At 35.7% G+C, this 16,572-nt stretch overlaps 1 protein-coding gene across 2 annotated transcripts; it reads left to right on the plus strand.

Annotated features, from left to right (window-relative positions):
* Positions 1-915: 915 nt before the first annotated feature.
* fxyd5 (FXYD domain containing ion transport regulator 5) lies at positions 916-15,701 on the plus strand. Of its 2 annotated transcripts, XM_039670933.2 has the most exons (9): positions 928-1,140; positions 5,387-5,432; positions 7,631-7,720; positions 8,054-8,179; positions 8,803-8,856; positions 9,969-9,998; positions 13,053-13,127; positions 13,236-13,281; positions 15,084-15,701. In XM_039670933.2, exons 1-9 carry the CDS (start codon positions 1,129-1,131, stop codon positions 15,106-15,108), a joined length of 504 nt encoding a protein of 167 aa, XP_039526867.2. In that variant the 5' UTR covers positions 928-1,128; the 3' UTR covers positions 15,109-15,701. The 2 variants fall into 2 exon arrangements, with proteins under 2 accessions (XP_039526869.2, XP_039526867.2); XM_039670935.2 differs by lacking the exon at positions 8,803-8,856 and having other exon boundaries at positions 916-1,140.
* Positions 15,702-16,572: the final 871 nt, after the last annotated feature.

The following is a 16,572-nucleotide window of genomic DNA, read 5'->3' on the forward strand; positions in this document are numbered from 1 at the left end:
TATGACTTATATGACCCTTTAATATGATTGAGATCCATACTTCATGTTGAAAAACATTAGATTATATTCACCATTGATCGCGCACATGAACTCGACAATCGACTACTGTGGGCTTTGACCTGTGGGCTTTGACATCATTGTTATTCATATCTTTCACATCTACTGCAGTCATATTGACAGTGGTCACTCTTAATAACACCTCTCACATGGCCGTGCACTCGTAATGACAAATCAAGGATGTTAAGAGGCTAAAAGCAGGTTTATAACATGCCCCATTGAAGTCAACAGGGTGAAAATTTTAAAAAGATGATAACACGGTGTAGGCAACAGCGATTTTTGTCGTTTTTGTCTGTACTGACAGCAAAATAATAATAATAATAATAATAATAATTTAAAAATAAGCTCAATGTTGAAATTGAACGGAGTTCTCCTTTAAGGTGTGAGCTATAAAAAGACACCAAACTTATCACTCAAGATCTAGACAGTTTAAGTTAGAAATGTTAATTTTAGGTCTATGCTCAAAAACTGAATAAATGGATAATAACTCCTGCATAAATATAATTTTGTTCAATAAAATCACCTAAAAATACAAACTAGTAATTCAAAAACACTATCAAACTAAATATAGTACATTCATTTCATTGAACGCGAAGAGTTCGATGGTTTTTAAACGTTCACATTTTCTTGACAAATGAAACTTGCTCAGCAAATGTGTTGTTTTTTCTACATTGGTAATAACAAAAAAATATATATTAAATTGATTTTAATTTGTGTTCTAGATAATACAGACTTTATTTTGATCTCATGGTAGATTTCGAATGGACAGACGTGCAGCTGAGTGAGCTGCTTAGGCAATGAGTTAGTGATGAAACACGCACAATGTGAGGGAGGCTGGCATGAACACAGTTTGAATTGTAGACAATAGCTGATGAGACGGGCATGAAAGAGGGCTGGCAGATGTGGATGGAGTGAGAGGCCTCGGCACCAGTGAGAACCACTGAGCGTTAGAGGAAGTTCAACAAGGGCGTGGTCAATCCTTTACCCAACTTCCATTTTCTCTCAGTTATGAGAAACCCACAGATGCTGCACACTGTTCAAATCTGATTGGATGTGATACGCCAGATCAAAATGAGCATCAAGGTAAGTCAAATAAAGCAGTCAATATTTGTAGGTAGACTTGTTTTAGGAGATTTCGATCTTGGTGAGGATGAAATACAAAGCAATAGTGAAAGAGAGAGAAGTAGAGATATGCTTAGTTGAAGGCACACGTGCTCCAAGCATGTGAGGTCACCCTGGACCAGCCTTTCGGTTTATCTGATCCATCGATCATGTAAGACCCAGAGGACGATCTGTCTTTAGAAACAGGTAAACACATTCACTCACCTGCAGTTACACAGCCACAGTTCAATACAGGCTCGCCCTCCATATATCAAAGTGGCTACTTCTAATGAAAAAAAGGTCTTGGAGGCCACAAAATAAAAGATTCGAATTTATGAAAAGGGACAAATAAATGTGTAGTATATTACGAGTGTTTGGAATAGTTTGAAAAGATAGGCTTCGAGGCTTCTCTGTGTTTCATAATGGTATAGGTTATGTTTCACTCCATAATCAGAAAGAAAATAGGCATAGTTTAGTACTATATCACATTGATATATTTAACATGAAATTGATGTCACTGACACTCTTGCAATTATTCAGTGTTTAATTAATTAACACCTTGTTATGAATGTTACTATTGCAGTCTCCAGGCATTAATAGATCGATCCGTTGAGAAATTCACTCCATTTATTTGTGAATCAGAATCATCTCTGCATTCAATAGTGTTATAAAAGATAGGAATGATTAGCTTGTTCTAAACGTTCAACTCTGCAACGCTAACTTAATGTGAATATTCAGTGATGACACCTGCAGCAGTTTACTCTTTACAGGAAGTAGTGCAGAGTACTATGTGTAGTTTTTTTTTTTTTGGTACTACAGTTTTTGCTCATTTATTCAGAAAATGTTTGACTAAAGCCTTGATATGATGCATTAATCATCTTTTGGCATGTCAACAGTCATTACTTGTCTTAATTAAGTTTCTAACTTGAGTTCGATACAAAGGCTTCCTGGTGGGTTGTGTTCTCCATGTGCTGAACATACATTGGGACACATTTCTTCCGGCTTAGAGGAAGCTGTTTCTGCGTGCAGATCATTGCACAATGTATTGCGATTGTCACCTAATCAGAGCAGAAAACATGAAACTATTCAAACAGTGCGATAACTTCAACTTCAACTCAAAAAATAAATAAATAAACACATCTGTATTGCTTGTTACTGATTGTCTGTTATTTGTGATATAAGTAATTAGTGCATTTAGTAATGTTACTTAACGTTTTAAAACCGCCTCTCCTTCACATTATTTGAAAAAAAAATACTTGTATACAAGATGCAACATTATATACTGCATTTAAATGCAAATCTCGGTATCACTGTATGTTTTGACACTGGCACAACTTACCCCGAAGCATTTGACAAAGTTTACATTACAGCTAAACTACCATTTAAAAGTGAACTTTATTGAGAAAGAATGCATTTAAAAGTGAAAACTAGATTTTTGCATTTATATTTTGCATAATGCTGTTCTTTTGAACTTTCAAATTAATCAAAGGATCCTAAAAATAGTAGGCAGCACTAAGCATCGATTATAATAATCATAAATGTTTCTTGAATAGCAAATCAGCCAATGAGAATGATTTCTGAAGGGTCATGTGACACTGAAGACTGGTGAAATTATACTCAAAATTCAGCTTTGATCCCAAGAATAAATTACATTTTAAATATATTAATATAGAAACATTTATTTTAAATTGTTTAATATATATATATATATATATATATATATATATATTTAAAGAATTCATGGCTTTTATTAACTTGCATAGAAAATCTAACATGGAAAAAATGGTAACTTATCATTTTGGTGTGCATCTTTGTAACAAATCATTTTTAAATATATGTGCACAGTTTTCTTAATATAGGGATGACGCAGTTTACCCAGTGGCACATCTTACCCCACTTGACACCCTATTACTCGGCCATCATTGGTTCATATTCAAAGCCGTGAGTTTTGGCCAAGTCTGCCGCAGTCTGTTCTCCACACCTATACAGGATTGCTGTATTTTGGTCCTGCAGTAGTTTGATTATACTAATGGAGAGCTTGGTGACTGTAATGGCGGCCTGTCATCTGATTTGTCATAATCCAGTGTTTGTATTAAGCACTGTTGCTAAGTAACCCCTCCCATCAGAAACACTGGAAGCCTTCTATTGTTTGGCTTTAATGGATCAAAAGGCACACATTTCTAAAACAACCACATCTCAGAATTGATTGGCTAATGGTAACGTTGGGAAATGTCAAGACCTTTCATCTCAAACGCTCTCATTACATGGGCAGAATGTTTACGGGCAACAATGACACACATGGTTGCTAAATATTCAAAATTAAATCTAAAATGTTTTTGAAAGAAGTCTTTCCTGCTTACAAAAGCTGTATTTATATTATCAGAACTACTGTAAAAACAGAAATATTGTGAAATATTAATACAATTTACAATAACTTATTTCTATTTTAAAATGCAATTTATCCCTGTAATGAAAAGCTGAATTTTCAACATCATTACTCCAGTCTTCAGTGTCACGTGATCCTTCAGAAATAATTTGAATCTGCTGATTTTAACCCTCAAGAAACATTTGATATTGTTATTACTAATGTTGTAATAAACTAATATGCCGATTAATATTCTTTTCAATTGTTAGGATTTGTTGATGAATACGAAGTTCAACAGCAGCATTCATTTAAAAAATAAATCTCTGTCGCTTTTGATCAATTTAATACATCCTTGGTGAATATAAATACTAATTTATATATAAAAAATAAAATAAATAAATTTTTATAATAATTTTTTATATAAATATAATTTTTTATATAAATTTTTATTTTTTTATAAATAAAAAAGAAAAAAAAATCGAACTTTTGACTAGTGCATTTAGACTTTGTCTTTGCTAACTCCCGTTTAGTCCGGTTCATTTAGGTATATAACACACCTTTGTATACTATCCAACCATCCATACAACCCCATAATGAATAAGCTTACAAGTTTGGGGACCAATTCTTACTAAGTTGCTTATTAGCTTGCATATTATTGGCTTACAAAGCACATATTAATGCCTCATTCTGCATGACCATATTCTACATCCCTCAATACCTAAACATATCCACTACAACAAAAACCTACTAAAGGTAAATTAGTAAAGGTTATAACTTATTACAGTAAATTATGAGTTTAACAGTAAATGAGTTCCCTAAATTAAAGTGTGATCAAACATGTTTCTCACATATTTAAAAAGTCACAATCTAGAAGTATGGGTTGTAAAAGGGGAATTTCACATTTGATCATGCGTCAACATCCGACGCTTTAGGCAACCTTTAATGTCAGTTAGATACCGCTATCCTAGGGCGTCATCTAACTGACGCTTTACCTTTAGCGTCAGTTAGGCCGTGTGTCCACCAAAGCGTTTTTATCCAGCTGAAAACGCTAGACGCTCTGCTGAAGACGCTGTTTTTTGGGCGCTTGAGAGTGTTTTTTTGGCAGCGCAGCGTTTTTTCCATTGAGACGTTTCGTTGCTATATGATACAGAATATCCGCAGCAGTTTGAATGTTGTGACAGTTGGTCGGTGTGGTATTAGTCCCGCCTCTCCTCCACTGTGATTGGACGGCTGGCTAAAAAGTGACAGTGATAAACGCTGCACTCTAAAAAATGCTGGGTTGTTTTAACCCAATTTTGGGTCAAATATGGACAAACCCGAAATGTTGGGTTAAAAATGTAATGTAAAAATTTAACCCAACGGCTGGGTTAGTCCATATTTGACCCAAAGTTGGGTTAAAACAACCCAGCATTTTTTAGAGTGTGCGTTTTATCCAAAGTTGAAAATTTTTCAACTCCCAGCGACCAGTAAAAACGCTGGGCGCTCGGCGCTTCAGCGTGAAAAAAACGCTCAGTGCCTCGGTACGCTCATGACGTTTAAAAAACGTGGCGCTCCCATTGAAAACAATTGAAAACATACGCCAGGTGCGTGGAAAAACACTTTGGTGGACACATGGCCTTAGATGACTCAGGTAGGTTTTAGGTCTTGTGGTAGGGTTAGGGCTAGACCACAAGGATAGCGTCATCTAACTGACCCTAAAGGGTGCCTAAAGCGTCGGATGTTGATGCATTGTCAAAAGCGTCAGTTAGATGAAGCCTTGGGAAGAGAACGGGCTGTAAATAACAGCAGATGTCATTTTGTACATGGAACACATGTTTTCTAAGTATAACTTGTTTGTGATTGTAAGTGTTTTCTCTCTTTCAGATTATGTTGCGAGGGATGTCCTTTTTTCTGTTACTCATCTTCAGAAGTGAGTTTTCACTCTCCTGCTCCTCTCTATTTCTCTCTTACACACACACACACACTCCATCTTTTTTAATTACGTTACACGTGGGCTGTACACTATAAACATTTGTCAGCATAATCTGATAAAGCCTATTTTTAATAAAATCCTACATTACCAAAAACCACAAATGACCAGCGGGTCTAATATGTGGGCTTTTTTTTTTTTTAGATGAAAACTTCAGATAAAAGATTGATTATAGCCTTTCTGCAATAATCACAGCGTTTGCCAGTAGGATTGCTCAGTCTCATGTGGCCATTCATCTTGTGAAGGGATTCATTGGAAAAACTGCGTAGCCGGAAAATGCACACAAAAAATGCTGCGACTCATCTCTGCTAGACCACAATTAGTCCTTGTTCTGTGGCAGGGTCTATGAGAGGCCGGCCTTCATTACAAACCACTGCACTCTACATCACCACGCTGTTATTATGCCAGACTCAGAATACATTTGCATTCATCTGCTGCATGTGTAATCTTGAACTGTGAAGCCAGCCACCATCATTGTGCTGAATGTGTTATTTAAACACTCATAAGTCATTATGGTGTCAGATGGAGATGTTGGTTATGCTCTATAAAAAAATAAATCTCATATCGTCTTGTGACAATCTCAGATGTACGGTCTTAATGAGAGTGCCACTGAACACAGCCTATCACATTCTCGCTCACTCCCTCTGTAATAGGCCCATATATATTTATTCTTAATTTGACAGTTTAAGGTTAATATAATATAATTATAATTATAGTATAATATAGTCATCGTTAGTTTCCTTGGTTGTTAATTGATTTAAGCACCTGTTCTGTTTTCCGTTGATTACTCTGTATTTAAAGGAGTAGGCCTAGTTCACTTTCTTTTTTTCTTTTTTTTACTTTTGCTGATAATTTACTCACCCCCATGTCATCCAAGATGTCCATGTCTTTCTTTCTTCAGTCGAAAAGAAATGAAGGTTTTTGTTGAAAACATTCCAGGATTTTTCTCCATATAATGCACTTCAATGGGAATGGTTCAAGGTCCAAAAGTCAGTTTCAGTGCAAAATGCAAACTGCTCAAAGGGCTTTAAACGATTCCAGATGATGAATAAGGGTCTTATCAAGCGAAACGATCGCTCATTTAATAAATAAATAACAAAGTTTAAGTTTTATAAGCTCAAATGGTCGCCTTGCTCTGTTCTGTGATGCACTCGTTCATCAAAATGAAAATTCATTCATTTTGTTCGTTGCATTAACCAAATGACACGAAAAAAGATTCATTCATTTTGAGAGGAGAGTCATTCTTTTTCAGAGGAGAGTCATTTCACAGGAGAGTCACGAACATGCATCACAGATCAGAGCAAGTGGACCATTTGAGCTTATAAAACATAAATTGTGTTATTAATGAGCGATCGTTTCACTTGATAAGACCCTTATTCATCGTCTGGAATCGTTTAAAGCCCTTTGAACAGTTTGCAGTTTGTACTGAAAGTGTCTTTTGGAACTTGAACCGTTTGGTGCAGTACCAATAAAGTCCATTATATGGAGAAAAATCCTGGAATGTTTGTTTTCATCAAAAACCTCGACTGAAGAAAGAATGACATTTGGATGACATGGGGGTGAGTAAATTATCAGCAAAAGTGTTTTTAATGTGAACTACTCCTTTAAGCCCTCATTGTTTATAATACACAAATGTATGCATTTAAAACTTCACAATATTTTGTTTGGAGTCTTCTTTATTATCTTTTTATTTTTTTTTATTTTTTCGTATTCATATAACACCTTTAATTTCTCACTGTTACTTTGAAACTCATATTTTTTAAGTTTTAAAATTATAAGTCAGTTCATCCATTCAATAGATAGGGGGTTCGCTAATGCCCCTTTTCTGGTCTTTTTAGACACTATAAATAATATCATAAGATAGCAATCAGCCTTCAAAATAATATTTGAATTGGTGCCAAGGCACATTGTTGAAAATTCCCCAGGGAAATCAATATCCCAAGATCTTGAACAGTATCCCAGAAAACTTTCTTTAAGGCAACTCCAGAATATGTGAGAGCATGATCAGCATCCAAATGACCAGACGTATAGATAGTCACCTACACAAGATTTCTCCACCCAAACTTTTTTCTTTAAAGAAGTAGATGATTTATTTTACTCAACAAAGCAAAAATGTGTGTCTTTTTCTGTCTGTGAAGATTATGCTGCTGAGAATGTGACCGAAACCACCGCAACGCCACCAGAAAGTGATGCACCTCTGTCCAACACCACTGGACCCATGGGTCATGGTAGGACTTTAATTGTATTTCCCTGCATTGCAATCCCAGGATTCCCTAATATGTGTTATAGAATTGTTATCTCTTTTTTTTTAATGCTTTGTTTGCTGTTTTGAATCTGAAAGTGTTTCCAATAGAGCTAAACTGAGTTACAGATCAAGTACACAATGTGTAACGACATTCCCTGGTCTCCCTTACCTTGATAACATTCATAAAGTTTGATCTGTCTCAGAAAGAATTGATTTCTGATGGCATAATGAACCAGGGTTGTTTGTTTCGATTTATATAACCGTCTCAAATCTCAAATGCAATTCAATCACAAAAGTGTTCTCCTCGTTCCTCCAGTTAACCTGAATGCGACAGGGGTGACAATGAGTCCACAGCAGATAAACCTCACCGTACCTGTGGCGAACACAAACATCTCAACTGTGACCTCCGCCGTGACCCCCAACAAGACGTCTGCCGCACAGCGTAAGCTTTGACTGAAGTACATGTACAGCTTCGGTAAAACCCGCTCAAACAGAAGGATTTTCAGTGTGGGATTGCGGGATTGGGGGAGGGTAACCGAGCCGAGGATTGCATGAATAGCTGAGAGGCTTCCTCTTTACTCATGCAATTCATATCAAGGGCACACATAACTTAGAAACTAATTAGCAGGTAATTAGAAAATGTTTAACGCTCTTTCCATGCTGAGAGGCTTAAAGATAATGCGGCATTTTCCGCGGGATTGCGGAGCACTGTCGTGGAGAGCTGATATGCTTTATGAAGAATCAACCAACCATATATCCTGGGAGAGTGGTGCCATTGAAATATGCAAGAATTGAATTTGAAAGACAGGGCCGGACAGAGAACGAGTTCTGCTGGAATTTAATTAGAGGCAATTACGGACAAATGCATAGGATTGAGATAAGGGGAAGCGTCTGCTTTTCACTCCGAAAGTCTTTGCTGTCAACTTACATTTATGGACAAAAACAGCATTCAAAAGCTCACTCCTATTCACAATTTTGTGAGTTTGAGGAAAGAGTGTACATGCTAGATTAGGTTTCTCTCCTTGTCTTTTTCCCTGACCTTCTCTACCTCTCTTTTTCTCATAGCGACTGCCGTCAAAACCACCACGACCACCACCACCACCAAAGTAACAGTGTGGGGTAAACTTTCTCATATTCCTCAACTTCTGCTTATAATGAATCTTCACTCATAATAAATTGATATATTGAAGGTGGCAGTTTCCCCTTGTGCCAGTAATATATATATATATATACACTCACCTAAAGGCTAGAACAGCAGAAGACCCCACCGGGTACCACTCATCTCCTCTCAGATAGGAAAACGAGGCTACAATTTGCAAGAGCTCACCAAAATTGGACAGTTGAAGACTGGAAAAATGTTGCCTGGTCTGATGAGTCTCGATTTATGTTGAGACATTCAGATGGTAGAGTCACAAACAGAATGAGAACATGGATCCATCGTGCCTTGTTACCACTGTGCAGGATGGTGGTGGAGGTATAATGGTGTGGGGGATGTTTTCTTGACACACTTTAGGCCCCTTAGTGCCAATTGGACTTCGTTTAAATTCCACGGCCTACCTGAGCATTGTTTCTGAGCATGTCCATCCCTTTATGGCCACCATGTACCCATCCTTTGAAGGCTACTTCCAGCAGGATAATGCAACATGTCACAAAGCTCGAATCATTTCAAATTGGTTTCTTGAACATGACAATGAGTTCACTGTACTAAAATGGTCCCCCAGTCACCATCTTCTTGGTAGTGATAATTAATTAATTCAAACAAAAACAATTAGTTAGAATTTACATGATAGTGAATAAATAATGGCATATTTTTCATTACATCCTTTTCGGGTTAGACATCCCTTTAAATTCCGTCATGGCGTTGGCATAATATTAAAATATGAATGACCCATTTCAGTCTCTCTCCTCTGCTTTTTTACCATTAAGTCATTAAGTAATTTGCATAAGCATCATCCCATTGGCTCAACCCTAACTGGATCATATATATTTGTGTTGGAGGTAATTTAAGGTGGACGGGTTAAAGGAAAAGTTCTCTAATTGTGTCATCCCATTAGAAGCAGCAGGTCATGGATCCATCACAGTGAACACGAATATGCCAACACACACCCACACATATTCTAGTAGCTTATTTTGCATATCATAAAAATGATAGAGTCCATTTACATTTTATAGGCAGTCTTCAGATCTTGTTTATTATGCGAAAACTTACATTTGTATGTTTTTCTCAACAGATAAGAGATGGGATGAGCCCTTTAATTACAGTAAGTATCTATTTAATCATTCAGTAATTAATAGTGCTTACTAATGCAGACATCACAATTACCACTGGAACCCCTCACTTGAAGCATTAAACGTTTGCCTGTAAATCACCCCCACACCGATTGTGCTACAGACGTGGATGATACATTATAAATCATGTTTTTTGGGAAGAGGTGTGTTAGTGTTTTTAAGTGTTGTTATTTTTAACCAAACAACATTTAACTATTAACTGTTAGTGAATGAGTTAGAACTAAAACTAAAATAAAAAATAAAAAAAATATATATATATATATATTATATTTTTTTAAACGAATAGAAATGACAAAACTACTGAAAATATTTTAAAAAATCTACTTTAAATTGGTACTAAATGCTATAATAGTATAAATAATACTAAAACAACACTGTGATCAGATTACTGTGGTGTTTTACCATCCATCACGTGTGAATCAAAACGTTCAATCACTTAATAGACCAAATATTTTGTGATATTGTGGCAGCATCATGTTAGTGTTTATTTATTTATTTTACAGTTTTCATATTTTGAATTAGCTGTATTCTTTATTTGTTTTTTTATGTTTAATTTCAATTTGATTTCTTTCATTTCTAGCAATCTCATGTTTTTTTGTTTTTTTTTTAAGTTCCTTGTGTAAGTTTAATTTAATTATATCAGTTTTACCAGTCTTTAGTTTTTATGCAATTCCTGTTAATAATTTTTGTGCTTGAACTTAAATTTCAATTTATTGCCAATGCATCATTTCAAATTTACATTAAGTTTAAGTTTATCAACTAATATTTACATTTTATTTTATGTCAGCTTTACTTTGATTAACAGAAATGTCTTAATAGTTTTTGAAATCGCATACTTTACAGTAGGTAGCTACTGTACTATATTTGATTTGAAACTTACTTTGCGGCTGTTAAAGGGATGGTTCACTTTGAAATTAATTTTTGATATGTTTTAGCTTACCTCAAGAGCATCCAAGATGTAGGTGTCTTTGTTTCCACAGTAATTTCAATTTTGACATTTTTCGGTCAAACCGTTGTTGTCTATCAGTCATATAATGCAGGTTTAGGGGGTCCACGTCAAAGAACATGAACAGAGAAGTCCAAATTAAACATGATTTAATGACTCGTAAATGTAAGTACAAATTGATGGCATAAGACACGAAAAGAGCGGTTTGTGTGAGAAAACGAACAGTATTTATATCGTTTTTACGTCTTGTTAACAGCTATGTTGAACTGATCTGAATCAGATGTCCAACTGAACCAAACTGAATCATGTCCAACGAACTGATCGTTTGCGCGTGTACGTCACTCATTGTTTACAAAGAGATTCACTGAATTTTACACTGAACTTTTAATGAGAAAATACTCTGCAATGGTGTTGACTTACGAATTTGCACATGGTTTGTCTTAAAGCATATTGAAAACACCACATAGACATATATAACCAACGTTAAACACTTGATTTTCACCACAGGGGGACTTTAAAGTCCCTACTGTCATGATGTGTCCTACGATATGGCTTCAGTTGCGTCGCTTCACGTTCATCCACAAATCCTCTCCTGTAGCCTCATGGGATGGTAAAATGTCCATCGATTGCACACTTCAAAATCTTGCCAGAAGTAGCAGGTCATCCGAGCAATTTTCTCTTGTTGTTTTTTAATTCTGTGAATTCGGACATACGACTCAGCTTGCACATTATTTTTCGCCTAAGGAAGTAGGGGTATTTTGGACGCAGCGTTTTAGTTAACAAACCCTGTCTCGTGTAGCAACTAATCACGAAATGTGGCAGTTTCAACTCTGCAGTTAAGGTGTTAATTGTCTGCTGGCTTTTCGGGTACAGTGGCGTACGAGCCGCTGACAGTGCGTCCGCACACAAAGACCAGAGGAACTCCATCTCCCTGTCAGTGGAAAGCATTGTGTTTATAAGAAGCACAGACGTGCCGAGCATGAGCGCTATTACTGTCTCAAGTGCTGTAGTTGAAAGCTTATGACCTGGCGACAGTCGCTGTTTCAATCACTTCCTATTGTTAGGGCAGCTACAGGGCATCTGATGTTCAAGAAATATCCTCATTAGCCGTGACCCGTAGATGCCTCTGTTCTGCATTCATTCCCCAGGAACTGAGATTTAGAAGTGCCTGAATGTTCCAGTCATCAGTTAAGGGTGTTTTATGCTGGTTGATGCTCACTGTTACTTCAAAGCGTGTGTGTGTGTGTGAGAGAGAGAGAGAGAGTGTGTGTGTGATTGTGAGGTTTTGCTTTGTGGATACCAAATGCTCCCGCATAGTAAGGATGGTAAAACCAACACTATCTCACGACCAATTCGTAGGAATTCGACGCATGATTAAAACGTGGCTAATTCGTACTAATTTGTACGACCTCACTCATACTAATTCATATGATTTGTCTAAACCCACGTGACGGTTAGGTTTGGGGGCGGGGTAAGGGGTAGGTCATTCGTACGAATTCATACGAATTGGCCAATTCGTAAAATATGTACGATTTAGCAAAATCGTATTAATTCGTACGAGTGAGGTCGTATGATTTGTTACGAATTGGCCACTTTTTAATCATTCGTCGAATTCGTACGACTTGGTCGTGAGATCGGGTTGGTAAAACCAGGAATTAGCTAACAGACAACAGTCCCTTGGGAAAAGAGCTTATTAAACATACTAAATAATGACTTAATACAGATGCAAATTCCCCAAATATTAATGCATATATATTTCATGATTTTTTTGTATATATATATATATATATATATATATATATATGATTTTGGGGTGCGATATGATCATGTTTGTGAAATTCAGTCTTAAACGATGAGGGAGCTCATAAATGTTTTATTATTTCTGAATGCGATAAAGTTAAAAATGTTTATAACCCCGACTTTTGCACTTGATGATTTCAAGTCTCCCACGACATCCTCACACAAACATGAATGAATTAAAATGAATGCGACTTTATGTGTTTTCTGACTGTTAGACCAGGTTTGCGTGTTTGATTTATGCATAACATGATGTGTGTTTTTTTTTTTTTTTTTTTTTCAGATTACACATCTCTGCGTCAAGGAGGGTTGATTATTGCTGCAGTTCTTTTCGTGATGGGAATCTTGGTGCTTGGTTGTGAGTTAACCCAACTTCAAGTTTCAGACATGATTGCTTTGAACAGTCACGTTTCAATTTCTCAAACACCTTTCCTCACTTTTTTTCCATTGTTCCTTCGACTGAAAGGTGGCAAAGTTAAACGAATCCCACGGTGTCGAATTGGCAAAGGAAGGTGAGCAAAATCTCTCAAGCCAATGGCATACTAACTACACATATTATGGGATGCAGGAGTCCATGCTGTTAGCTCTCCTGTAAAACTGATTATTTAAGCAAAGGCAGCCTACTAAGTTACAAATGCACATGCATATATTAGCATATTGTGCATAGAATACTCGCTACATACTGCAGTAATATTAAAAGTAGTATGCTATTCTACATATTCATTGTCTGCTACTTGAACGCATACAATGATTGGGTAACTAATAATAACATTTGACCTCTTTTGTAACTTCATGATGTATCTTTATAATCATTACAGACTTCATTGTGTTTAGATGGCATTGGGGATTTTATATAGATTGTTCCAAAGCACATGATTTTAATCTTGCCACATATGATGAAAGTAAACAGATTAACTTTAATGTGCTTATTATACACCCTTCTGTGCCACTTTAAAATGAAAATTTAAAAATGAAAATACACAGCAATTGCATAGGCAGAATGTCAACTGAATTGACTTGTGCAAGAGAGACAACAAAACAGTATATAATTTTAGTAATGTAAGAGAAGAGTAATGACATGCTTCTCTTTGAAAAGAGCCTTCAAATGGTCTCGACTATTAAGGTAAAAGGGTATAATTTTCTTTCTTTGCCAAATAGTTTGAAACGGTAACGCTTTACTTGGAAAGAAATGTGATGTGAAAACCTGCTTTAACAGATGATTTATGCTTTATTTAATTAAATATTTAATGTCCTAAGGGCCATAATGTTAAATTAAAAGACATTGGAGGGAAGGTTACATTTTGCAAGCAAGAAGTTATTGTGCACACACTTTTAAAGTTACCATGAAATCTTAAATGAAAACAGCTTCCCCTCCCTTTTCCAACAACTTCTCTTCTCTGATGTTGTGTTTACTGGCATGAGGGCGGGGCAACCTGTCACTCACATGAGATCGGCCAATAGGAAATCATATCAATCCAATCAATTCCCGATGGACAAAATCACTGCACTATATACACTGTAAAAAAAAAATATTTTCATGATTTGTAATCACAACATTTTTTCATTTGTCAAATCAACTTAGATAATTTATGTAGTTCAGATAACATAATATTTTGAGTTTCTGGTGATTAAATCAATTCCCTTCATTGTATTAACTAAATTGTTCCAATTCAATGAACTTACATTTTTAAAGGATTTCTTCTGTGAAGTACATGCAAGTGAACGCCATTCGAAAAAGAAAATATATATATATATACACTATAAAAAAATATTGTTGGCTTAATTAAAAAAAAATAATAATAACCTGGTTGGCTTAAAAAAAAATCATGCCAATTTCAATAAAAGCACTGTAAAAAAATATTGTTGGTTTAACTTAAAAAAGTAAGTAACCAGGTTGCCTTAACATTTTAAGTTGATTGAACTGGAAAAGGTGAGTTAATACAATGAAGTAGATTAATTTAACCATCAGAAACTCAAAATAATAAGTTATCTCAACTAAATAAATTATTATAAAGTTGATATGACAAAAGAGAATACAGGCAGTTATTATTAGTGCAAAAATCTGATCACAAATGAGATTTGTTATGGGTAAAAATACGTCATTCAAATTGGACATCAGTTTCCTAGTTTTCTTAGTTTTGTAGCTTTTTTTACATAGCTGTTGTTTCTTACATAGATACAAGATGCCTTAATGAATGATCAAAATGACTTCTAAGTGAACTGATTTAATTTAAACTGACTTATTGGCTTTGAAAAACCTTTGTTTTCCCTCTTTTTAACCTTTTTTTTTCTTTTTTTTTTTCGTTGTGACTAGTTCATATGTGGTGACCAGAAGTTAACACTCTGATCAGCCGGCTCTCCAATAAACAGAAGAACAGCAGGAGAACACAAAGGAGCCAGTCAGACCTGTTCCGACAGCGGTTACAGACTTACATTTCCCCCTTTGTGAGAACATCATAAATACAAGATGGAGAGGTTGTGTGTGTGTGTGTGTGTGTGTGTGTGTGTGTGTGTGTGTGTGTGTGTGTGTGTGTGTGTGTGAACGTGTTCATTATTTCCAACTGATCTCCGGGTTTGTCACATTGAAACGCCGGGGAATAAGATGTGTGCTTTCGTGCAGCACTAAACACCAACGGTAACACACCGGCTGAGACTCCGGCAGATCCCAACGTAATCACGCTTCTCAGACACAAAATCCCTTCATCCCTTTGCTCTCCTGCACCAAACTGCTCTGTTTAAGCATCAAACTTTGTACAACACAGGCCTGCACTTGTGTTTTATTATTATTATTATTTCAATATGTGCATCCTCAGGTGTGTCAATCATTTGGAATTGGAGGCGTTGTGTAGCTCGCAAGCGCCCTCAAGAGGCTTTCAGACACATTTATCACGAGTTCTCCCAAGAGGAGAGAATAAAAACCATTTGACTCTGATTCATGTATCTCCGTTCAACATCTACATCTTGTCCTTGTGAAAAATTACAGCAAAATAAGGGATACGTTTCATATTTACTTATCTCGCATGAGCTCAGTTGGACTGTTCGCAGTGGAAAATGAGTAGCCTATACGATGATGTCAGGGAAAATGAAAATATCAAAACCATCTCTCTGTGATATTTACCATTGGTGTATCAGAAAACAGAGCAAGGTGTTCAATAGTTGAACATGCAAATTCTAAAAAGTTTGTTTCTTCCATATTGCATAAAATGAAATATTACGCAAAATATATTTTTGAATATACAGTATATCTATATAATCCTGACTATATAGTTATAACGGTAACACTTTACAATACGGGTGCACTAATACGCATTAACTAATGCACAGATAATAGTGAATTAAGGTGTAACTAATGATTATCTAAGCTATTCATTAATGATTACCACATTATGAACTAATTAAGAGTCTGTAAGGTTAATGTATTAGTTCATGCATGAATTGTTATTAATTAAATATGTAATTGTGGATTAATTCCATAATAACTCATTTTTTAAACTAATAGTGTGAATTAATATGTTAATTACCAGAATGAGCCAAAGCCTTGTATTTCAACTCCCTGATAATATGACTGGTACACTTATATGCATTAATACATGATTAATTACTTCATTGTTAGTGCAAATTCATGTGCAAATTACTACAATTACGGAATGACTAGTTAATAATGATGTGCCCCAACAAGTAAAGCCATAACATAATGATGCCTTTGCTTTAGCTTAATTAAAGCAGACAACTGGAAGTTGAAGTGCATAACTTTGACTAATTGTGGTAATTAACACATTAATTTATGCTATTAGTTAATAAAA

Source organism: Pimephales promelas, chromosome 16, assembly GCF_988280905.1.
Source record: "Pimephales promelas chromosome 16, fPimPro1.hap1.1, whole genome shotgun sequence".
In the NCBI taxonomy this organism is placed as follows: Eukaryota; Metazoa; Chordata; class Actinopteri; order Cypriniformes; family Leuciscidae; genus Pimephales; species Pimephales promelas.

What these genes read in the sequence shown, in the direction of transcription:
- fxyd5 (XM_039670933.2), top strand. An exon ending in CAAGACGTCTGCCGCACAGC is followed by an intron (nt 8,180 to 8,802) that starts GTAAGCTTTGAC and finishes TTTTTCTCATAG; the next exon opens with CGACTGCCGTCAAAACCACC. An exon ending in GGATGAGCCCTTTAATTACA is followed by an intron (nt 9,999 to 13,052) that starts GTAAGTATCTAT and finishes TTTTTTTTTCAG; the next exon opens with ATTACACATCTCTGCGTCAA.